The sequence below is a fragment of the Sinocyclocheilus anshuiensis genome, unplaced genomic scaffold (genome assembly GCF_001515605.1).
Source record: "Sinocyclocheilus anshuiensis isolate Anshui unplaced genomic scaffold, SAMN03320099.WGS_v1.1 scaffold305, whole genome shotgun sequence".
NCBI classification, from domain to species: domain Eukaryota; kingdom Metazoa; phylum Chordata; class Actinopteri; order Cypriniformes; family Cyprinidae; genus Sinocyclocheilus; species Sinocyclocheilus anshuiensis.
The window spans coordinates 140421-151353 of record NW_015540850.1 but is presented as its reverse complement, the minus strand read 5'-3'; the positions used below and the strand labels follow the sequence as shown (position 1 = coordinate 151353).

The following is a 10933-nucleotide window of genomic DNA, read 5'->3' as shown; positions in this document are numbered from 1 at the left end:
TTCAACCGTTTCATCATCAGACTCCGGCTCGAATTGGTAAGGTACAATCCATACCATCTTTTCTATGTATTGACAAGTCTCTAGGGCTGTCATTCCGTCATGGCAATGGGCGTTTCGTTTCCGACACGCGCTGTACGCGGTAGACCAATCCAGAGCCAATCTCTCTATGGCTCTGGACCAATCACAAAGGACTGCGCCATCTGACCAATCACAGCAGTGAGGGCTCACGGAAAGGAGGGGGTTAGAGAGACTGATTCTTTGAACTACTTCGCACCAGTCGTTTACGAATCATTTAGAAATGAGGTCAAATTAAATCTATTTTTGAGAAAACTAACGTGTTTTTTGACCTTGCATGCATGTAAACCTGTTTTAGGAGACTCATAAAACAATATTAGCAACCTTAAAAATGGCATAATATGGGCACTTTAAGGCTAAACTGTTGTTAGCATATATTTGAATGCAATTTCAAAGTAAAAGTCCCATAAATAAATTATGTAAAAACAAAATACTTTAAAAGTTCCAATTAGAATTCCAATTGGAATCCTGTTGTTCACATTCCTTTACTATTTTTGATAAATATAAAAAGCCTTCACTGGTTTGTGTTCAAACTGAAGGCTTAAAAAAATAGAAATTGAAATGCTTTAAAATCATATGGTTGCTCCATCTGAAACCCTAACAGCTCACTTGCACTGGAATACAGTGATAAATACCACTGACATTTGAACATGACACCTTAGTTTCTCCCTCCAGCGAGCTTTGTCCCATTTAAGATGCCGCCCCCTTCGAGGGGCTTGCGTTGGTGATCCAGAAAAAAGACAGCGCTTTTTCCAGAGTCTTTAGGGCATGGCCTGGGAGCGGCAAGGAGCAGAGTTCACCGAGGCTGCGAATATACCAGGAGCCAGAAGCACTGAAGGAGGGCCACAGATAAAGAACAAATGTGGCCAATTAATAACACCTAATTAGTGCAGCAGAACAGCAATGGCAGAGCAATTTATAATGACGAATATAGAGATTCCCTCGCCAAAAACAATTACACTGTACCTCTTACAATGCATGAGAGGGGCTTATTCATGATGCCAGACTGATTTGTCATGGTATTCTATACTGATCACAGCGTCTCTGCTTTTTAACATGCTACAGTAAATAAAAAGCCCACATTCTGTTCACAGTATTCAAATGCAATGCATTTTTACATGTTAAGGTCTTAAAGGGATAGTTCACCCAAATATATATTAAGATAACATATATTTTGAAGCATGTTTCAACTGCTTTTGTCCATACAATGAAAGTCATTTTCAGACGACGGCATTTTTCAGTATATTACAATACACTTTTCTTGGGCCTTAGGGTTGAATTGCACCAAATTAAACCCATTAACCACAGAAAAAACAAATATGAAAACAGTCTCTCATGACTTTAGGTTACCATGAAAATAGCATGGCCATTTGATTAGGTTAATAGCATAAGCCATTGTAGATGCTACTGTATTCAATTTAAGTGAATACACGGCTTTTAAAACCGCATTTGGCTACGTTCATAAGAGTGGAACATGGATACATCAAGCACATGGTTCTTAACAGCTTATAGAAATGAGAAATCATCATTAATCTCCTCAGCGGAGCTTTATATATCATAAATGATACACTGAATAGAGCATATAGGCAGTGCCGATCCTAGACGTCTGGAGGCCCTACGCAAAACTGTGTCGGTGGGGCGGTGGAGTGGGGTATGAGTGGTTATGAACGAATGAATGAAACGCATTTGTACGTGTTTCAATCTGTCTCGAATCGTGTTCGCGGAAAGCACTTGAGAAACAGAGAAACGCTTTCAACACGTTTTTTAGTCTCGAGCAAGACTGTATGACATTCACATTACGTGATTTGACTGATTTTTACGTAGAAAGGGTGACAGCGCACCGCATTAAAAGAAATGATCATTCATGTTTTCATAACCGCTGGCCAAATTCAAAAACGAAACTAAAATTAAATCATCTTTGAGAGCTTGGGGGCCCCCTGGTGTTTTCGGGGCCCTACGCAGCTTGCGTATTTTGCGTATAGGGAGGATCGGCTCTGCATGTAGGTATATGTAGTCAGCGTCTAAAGTTATATGTGAACATCCACAGTAGCAAGCACTTTCAGTTAATTTCTTTTCGGTTTCTTTTGGGCCATGAACTACAGGGAGGTTTGTGATATTGCATGTTGTTAATGTAATGACTGTAAACTGGAGCTAAATATGATCTCCACACTTGTGGTAAAGGAGGCACTTCATCACAGATCTGACAGCTCAGTTTTGCACGCTGGGATACGTCAACCCAAACTGGGCATGTTGTGAAAATGTGATTTTTGGCAGACTGCTGTTTTTGCAGGGTTATTATTAGAGGTAAAATCTGACTTTTTTTGAAAGTGCATTAAGTTCTGGTTCAGTTGTATCGTTCAATCAATTTAGCTTTCAAACCAGTGCCCTTGTTAGTACACAATTCATGTGTATTAATCCGTTTTTGAGCCCTAGAATTTGAAAGGATTTCACATGCAGTATTTAACAAGAAGCTGTGCGTGCCAACTTTACAAAGGCTCGTCAAAAAGGGACGTTGCCAAAAAAGAAAAAAAAAACTTCAAAGACCCAATGAGCTGCAGCAACAGCTGGAGCACTAGAGGAAAATACAAAGTCCACAAAATTACTTATTTAAATTCTACACATTTTAATGAAATACAACAACCAGTGCAAAAAAGAACACTTTCTTAATCAGCATTTTTGTAGTTTCCTAATAAAAAAATAAAGTATTTTAATAAATACTTTATTTTAAAATAATTTAATTTTAATAAATAAATAAATTTTGGTAGATTGAATAAATAAAAAAAGGCCCATCAACAGTTGCAAATAGGGTAAGATTAAGAAACTATCTTGTTTATTTATTTATTTTACAAAACACACTGATTTAAATAAATAAATCATTGTAAAAGCAATACAATACATACATTTGCCTACAAAAGATGATACACTTTTGCGGTATGATAAAAGCCCACTTTGATTTATCAGTACATGAATATTAATAAATGTCCAACACAGTGTTTGCAAAACCCTACAGCGAACAGTGTGAAAATTCTCCATTTAAAGTGCTGCTGTTCTACACTGTAGTGAAGTGTGTTGTAATGGAGTCATGCTGACTGAATCACAGAAGAATCAAATGCTTTTCAACCCCTGCGGCCATGCAAATCTAGGACGGTTCTCTTTATAAAACTTAATTCTGTTTAAAAGTTGACAGTTCTAAAAAACAACCAAATAGGACTAAAAATTCAGTATTGTTAATTGAACAACTGTTTAAGGAACAGAATATTAAGTCTTTTATCTCAAAGGTCCTTATTAAGATCACATGTTACCCAGAATTAAAGCTTTATTGATTTTTTATGACAGGCAACATCCACTTGACTCCTCAGTGGAGTTTTATCCACACTATAGGGATGAGGGCCACATCTACTTCAATGAGAGTGAGCTGTGCCAACATTCACTTTGAAGTGTGGCCACATTTTCAACTGGGCAGGTCCCAAATGCTGAGCATCCTTTCGACTGTGTGTGTGTGTGTAGATCTTACAGGATCTTACCTCTTCATAATGCTGAGTTTGACCTTCCTCTCAGAGAGAAGAGACATAGTCAGGAGACAAAGCAGACTGTCAGGTCCTCTACAGTTACATGTTCAGGTTTCAGCTCCAGGGGTGGTGACATTTTGCTGTGTTCTTGTAAAAAGAAAGAGAAAAGACAGAAAACTTAATTATGATGACTATTATGTTAATGTTTGGGATACTGTTCACAAGAGAACATTAGTTCCAATGTTGTTTTGATTACCTGTTTCAACATTCCAAAAAGAACACATGGTCAAGCTGGATGGGTTTAGAGGGGTTTTTTGGCCTTTGTCCACTGGTCAGACTAGGAGAGCAGCTGGCCAACCAGCCAAACCAGCTAAACAGTAGCTAAGACCAAAGTACCTGAAGAAAAGCTGCTTAAACCAATGTTGTATGATTGAACTTGGTCTACTAGCATGGCCAAGTAGGTGTTCAGCTGGTCTCCCAACTGACCAGTGCCAGAAACCACTAAAATCAACAGTCCGGTCTAGCCTGACATGGCTGGGAAACCAGCTAAGATGAGCAAACCATCTTAGGCTTTTTTTTTTTCCATCGGGCCTAGCCAGCCTTCACTGGTCTTAGTTGGTCAACCAGCTTGACAAGTACTGAAGACCTATCTAAAACCAACCAAGACCAGCAAACCATTAGAGGTTGGTTTAAGAAGGTATAGCATGTCGGTGCCAACAGCCATGTGGGCAGCATGCTGACATACTGTTGCGCTACAGATGTCCCGAGTTCGAATCCCGACCTTTCCTGATCCAACCTCGCTCTCTCTCTCTCCCACTTCCCTTCCTGTCAGCACTAAATCTGATATTCCCCACAACATCAAAATACTAATAATGCTAAAAATGCTAATTCTCTTGGGTTTTGGGACGGCAAACTGAACAGCTCTATTCAACATGACAACATCTCAGCTCTAAACATGATGAATGCCATAAATCTGTGCCACACATTGCATGATATGCAGCATGTAGCTGTGGAAGAGAGCTTGGTGAAATTGCATGCTCAAACCACAAGTGATAGTTTTAAGTGTTATTTGTATGTGGTACTGGAGACGGAGGTGAGAGAAATTGAAGGCGATGTTGGGGACCTGCCAGCAGAAGCTGTGCATAGGATGGCATTTTAGCTGCAAATTGTCTTGCTAGCAGCAGGGTGTAGGTGATAGGCACGCGCCATGTCGCGAGTTAGTGTTAGCGGTGCCGTGACTCAGCACAACGACATCAGTGCCAGACATAGCTTCCCTCTCACTGGAAATCTCAGCAGGGCTCTGGGGCTTGTTGTTCACAGAGAACTGGTTGACCCATCAGTCTGAAAAAGCAGTCATCAGAAAAAAAACTACAGGAGTCCACTGAGTAAAGTGCAAACATCCATCTGAACAAGTTCAGTCAACACAGTCGAACCAAAAGACAATACTAGAGGTGTGCAATACTACATATTTTTTAAATAAACAGCATAATTATGCTGGTTTGGGGTTTACCTCACCCCGATTTGACACGTTTCTTAGAGGACATTTCCTGAGTCATGTTCTTGGACTATTTTTTTACCTTGACAGACCATCTCTCTAGACCAGTGATCAATGGAAAGCTTATTTATTCAGCTTTCAGATAATGTATAAATCTCAATTTCAAAACATTGACCCTTATGACTTATGTTTTGTGGTCCAGGGTCACATATAACATACACATAAATTGTAAGAGTATGACTAATGCTGTTGAATAAACAGCCTATAAGGTAAGGCTATTAAATAGCAGTCCCAAACTAGTTTTTGTTAATACAATTAAGTTGGTTTGAGCCACCGCAGTCATTTAAATATATACAAAATGACACAAAGTGAAAATAACATAGTATTTTTGGGTTATGGAAACAACAGTTACAATGTTGAATATACAATATTAACATGAACTGTTAATGAAACGTGAAAACTGCTCCTGAATAGAATGAATATCATACTTTCATGCAAATCCTTCCCAGCTAACACACGCAGTACCAGTTATGTGATTTATCGGTACTGTACTTTTATTTCACGCGTTGCATGCTCGTAGTTTCTGCACTTTAGTGAAGTGATATACAGCACGGCGCCGCGTTCTCGCGTCCTATTGAAGAGTGCACGCTACAAGTACGGTATAACATCTGGCAGGTCAGGATAATTCGTTTTTCTGAGATGAGAGACTTTTTATTTCATAAGTTATGAAAATAACGATAGAATAATGACACTGACATTAAGCTTGTCAACATCTCATCTGACCACAGATACTGAATCGGGACAGCGTGTTTTTCTCAGGCACTCGTACTAATAATGCTAAAAATGCTAATTCTCTTGGGTTTTGGGACGGCAAACTAAAACTATAGTGGCGTCCCTGGTCCCATCCTCCTCCTGGACGACCACTTTCCTGCAGAGTTAATTTCAATGAAAGTCTTGCATCAGAAAAACAAGAATTACGTTTTTTGTTGTTGATGTCGTTTCTTTGGCCGTACACTCTGTGACCCACTCAGAACAGTCTCGCGACCCATTTTTGGGTTCCGACCCACCAGTTGAGAAACACTGCTCTAGACAACCTCAACAATCTACTAGTTGATTATGAAGGTGTCATGTCAGTCTTATGCACACCCCTTCAAGTAGTGTAACCCAATGCACTAATGTTTTTTGGTGGTTCAGATGTCTCTAATTAGGAATACAGCTAAACTTTGCTTGATCCAGGAGGAGGATTCGACACCCCTGGACTAAATGGCTGTTTGACCGCTGTAATTTATCCTTTCTCCACATCATGCAAGTCTAGCAAATTTCCATTACTTTTTAGCACCATATAATCACTTTACCTGGAAAATGAGACAAAGATTAAGTGTATTGTGTTGTTTTAGATTGAGCTAGTGCTTCACTGTGTCTGACAATTACTAAATGCACTGAGCCTAATGGAGTAGAGCAGTGGTTCTCAATTCTGGTCCTTGAGTACCACCGCTCTGCACATTTTGTATATATCTCTTATCACTTCAGACGTTTGTTCTACAGTGCCCTGTGACTTGTACATCATAAGATATACCGCCATGATTCCCCTGTTGAAATAAACAGCATATGCTGGTTAGGTATGTTTTGAAGCATGGCTGCTGGTTTGAGCTGGTCATGTGCTGGTCTGAGCTGGTTTAAGCTGACAGCACATGACCAGCTCAAACCAGCAGCCATGCTTCAAAACATACCTAACCAGCATATGCTGGTTTTTCAACAGGGTCCAGTTTCGAAGGGAGCATATGTGTTCCATTCAGAGAGCATTAAAGTGTGCGAGACATTAATTTAAATTGTATTTATTTCGAGAGGTATATTATGTCACACTTTACAGTTCTCCGTTCAATGGATTTCCTGTGTTCAGGGAGTAGGGTGCAAAGAACACTGTGTAGGGACCCTGTCAATCGGAACACAGTTCATGCATGGAGCTCACTTCTAACGAGCTGATTATCTGAATCGGGTGTGTTAAATAAGCGAGACATGCAAAATATGCAGAGCAGTGGTATGCGAGGACTGGAATTGAGAACCATTGGAGTAGATTGTAATGGGTTCACTGTAATAAGAATTAAACTTTTAGGTTGTTAGTAATATTACTCTTAGAGATTCTTCTCTGCAGTATTCCTACCTAGTTAACAGATATTTGTGTTCAAGGCAATAACTGACCGTGATCTGTACATTTCAGGCAAGAAGAACTCCATCCTGATGCACAAAGTACAACACGATCTTAACTCTGGCGTCTTCAACAACCGTGAGAACGAAATGATCCAGGAGATTGTGAAATACGATCGGGAAATGGTTAAACTGGTTAAACAAGGGGACATGCAAAGGCCCAGGGCCATGTCCATGACTCTTTCAACTCACGGGAACATATTTGCACCTTCTAGTCAACCCTCTACAACTTCTGCCATTGCTAGCCTTCAGCAGGCTGTTGCCATGAGCTTCTGTCCCCAGATGGGCAACCCTCTAGTGGGTTCTGGGGCGGTCCAGTCTCCCCGCATGGTTCGGCGCTTCCAGGTGGTCCAGAGCCAGACACCCCCAGGCTCCCAGTACTCCACCTTAGCCCTCGCCTCTGCCCTTGCAAGCACACCTGTCCACAGCCCTCTGGCAACTGCTGGTCGAATGTTCCAGTATGGTTCTAACCCCCCAGGTGCACCCTCAGGCTCCCAGTTATCCCTTGTACAGCAACACGTCCCCAGTCCCACACATCGACCTCCAGTCCCCAGGAGCACTCTAAGCCAGGACGCCCGAGTCCTATCCACCTCCCAGCCGTCCCTACCCCATGACATGGTGCAGCCAGTTGCCCCAAGCCCTCCTCAGTCCACCAGAGTCTCCTCCACTTCCATCGGTCCCCCTCAGAACCTCCCAGGCCCTGCTGGTCTTAGAGGAAGTATCCCACCAAGAATGGCACTACCCCATCAAATGTCTGTAGGTGCATTTCCTCCTGCCTCCCTCCCTCAGATGAGACCCAGCTTGGATTCAGGACTGCCCAAGAAGGATTCAATAATCAGTCTCCCAGAAACTGAACCACATCACATCAGATCTAGATTATCGTCGAATTTGTGACCACAATAGAGTTGGTGGGCTCTGTCTGGGTCAGGAATGTGTGGACTCTCCTTCACCAAGTACTATTCCTGACCCCCTTTCACACCTTTGAAATTTACTCTCAGAATGTATGTGGTGTGACTGGCCACAAGGGCAAACAAACCATCGAGACTTTATAGTATAAAATGAACATGTCTGTATCATTCTTACCACGATTGGAACTTTTCCATTTTACCTATGATATAAACATCAATGTAGCTTCCACCCTCACAATTTGCCTCTTTGAAATGGTTTTCTTGATTGTAGCTGTTCACAAAGATTACAAATGTACCACTTCCTTTTATATACTGTAGTTCAAACGATACGTGTCTGAATACCGGTACTTAGCAGTTTGCTTCTGATCACAATGTAGGAGCTTACTCCCTCTTCTCAACATGAACCGGCTAGACAATAGATATTTACCCTATAATGCACAATATTAGAATTGTTATAGAAAAAATGTATTCAACAGCTCGAGAGTCCCAAATCGGTTTCGAAACGGGATGTATTCTTACTGGAACTGCTGTCCATGTGTTTGTCTTATTCCTTCAGACCAAAGTTGGGCCAAAGGAAAATGTTAACATGAGATGACATGTAAAGGTGTGTCAAATGAAATGAAAGGATAAAAACAAATATAATTTCATTGCCTTGATTTTGACAAAATACTGTGTGACCATACGTGTGTGTTTTTCTTAGCTGTCCCACAACAGAGCACATTTCACTTCATTTAGCGTTGGGACAATTAAATGAATCAACCGTTTCCTTATTAAGGTTCATGGAAGTGAATACCACAAATTTAATCACTAATTATGCTGCTGAAGTATGAAGTTTAATGACAGGGAGACTCATTTGCCCTTATCTGGTGCATTTAAGTCTTAATTACAAAGGACTTAAGTAGCTTTGTTCTCAAAGGTCAGGTTTCATAATTAATGAACTGTTTATTTCAAAGATTGTGGCTTTGTCCTGTTTGTGAAAGTCGCCCTCCACAAATAAAGCTCATGAATATGACTTAATGCTCAAAGCCTAAGCAGTTGAGGGGGACTGCACATTTTAGAAAGCTAGTGAGGTTAAGCGAGTGAGTACATTGACGGTGATTACTCCCCTCCTCTGAAATGTGACGCGATCCATCAGGCGACGACGAGTTGCTCCACTATCAGTTGTTTTGGAGCACTAGATAACTCGCTCGCCATGGCTACCTAGTGAGGTCTGATGTCCTCTCAGTCTTTGAATCCTTGAAAACCTATTTATATTCTGCTGTTACTTACCATTTCACAGCTTGAAAGAGACTATAGGTTGCTCCTATTTGTTCTTGGCATCCTGGAGACAAAGCCAAGCGTGAATTGATCGTTTATGACTTCTAAAAAAGAACAAAATGGGCAGATGGTTGAAAATAGCATCAGACTGTTCGTATGCAGGGTGTAGTTTATTTTTGATTACTTTGAATAGAATCATAATGTCTTTCCCTTGTAAAAACAAAGTTTTAAATGATTCCCTGTGGCCCTTGCTGTGCACAAACCAGTGCCACCCCATAAGCTGATTAAAAACAACAACAACAACCTTATAGCTGCTTTTAATGATATCCTCAGTTTTATGTTGCACCAAAAACAGATGTTGATTTTATTCAATATATGCCAAGTGTTACTTTTTTTTTGCCAAATTCTAAGTAATATTTCAAGCAATAAAGTTTACAATATGTCCATGAGAAAAGAATATTTGTCTTAGTTGGAGTTATCATTAACAATACACACGTTCCACAAAGTACCACTAAGTTATACTATGCATTATGGTAGAGGAAAAATATGTTTTACTATGAAACTTTTGTCTGGAGGGCATGTTAATTTTTACAACTCTGCATACATTGATTTATCATCATTTATCCATACCATCTTTGGTTATTTTTTCATGACTATATTGATTAAAGAGCCATGTTTTTAGCAGCGGTTCTGCGGTTTTGTTTGAATAAACTTTCAAAACAGCTTGTGTTGAAGCTACTTAACAAACAGTGTTCCATTAATTAGGATGTTACAAGAGCCTGGGGTTGTTTTGCAGCTTTGCGTGAAATAAAGGTGTATAATGACGGGCCCAGGGTCAAATTTACTTACCGTTTAATTTAACTTAATTTTTTACATCAGGTCTATGATGTTTGGTCCAGCATATCTGAAATGCAATTATATTTGCTTAAGATCATAAATGGAAGTAAACCACAGCATCATCTCTCATCACCAGCTATAATCTTCCCACAAAAATGTGCAAATCTCATTTAAAAAAATGTTTGCTCAAGTACCCGTTGTGTTTTTGTAGTCATACTTTCCTCTGAGAGCCTGTTTGATGTCTAAGCTGACAGTTATTAAGGTTTCAACACAATTTTGCGTTTGTCAGACAAGCTACCATAAAAGAAGTCAACTTTAGACTTTTGCTAAGTGCTCCTGTATGCAAGTTCCTCTCTTGAACTTTCTCTGAGTTGACAGTGTGTCAGCATGTTCAACTTGTGGTCAGTCTACTCAAGATGTTGAAAGATGTGACATGGTGAACCCTTGAGAGGCATCTTTCCCTCAGAAGGCATCTCTGTGACAACTTCAATCAATCCACTCCACTGTTGAGCGCACAGAAAATGTTTATATTTTCTTGGAGAGGTATTGTGCATTAGAAAAAAGAAACTAGAAAAAGAAACTTTAAAAAAGTTTCTTAGCAAAAAAATTTAAAAATACGATTTTTTTTTTTAAACAGAGAAACAGTA

At 40.1% G+C, this 10933-nt stretch overlaps 1 protein-coding gene across 1 annotated transcript; it reads left to right on the top strand.

Annotated features, from left to right (window-relative positions):
- Positions 1–7120: 7120 nt before the first annotated feature.
- LOC107687711 (potassium/sodium hyperpolarization-activated cyclic nucleotide-gated channel 2-like) lies at positions 7121–9787 on the top strand. The gene is made up of 2 exons (XM_016485158.1): positions 7121–7192; positions 7298–9787. Exon 2 carries the CDS (start codon positions 7318–7320, stop codon positions 8176–8178), a length of 861 nt encoding a protein of 286 aa, XP_016340644.1. The 5' UTR covers positions 7121–7192; positions 7298–7317; the 3' UTR covers positions 8179–9787.
- Positions 9788–10933: the final 1146 nt, after the last annotated feature.

Coding starts and splice junctions, on each gene's coding strand:
- LOC107687711 (XM_016485158.1), top strand. CDS start 7,318: ATGCACAAAGTACAACACGATCTTAACTCTGGCGTCTTCAACAACCGT.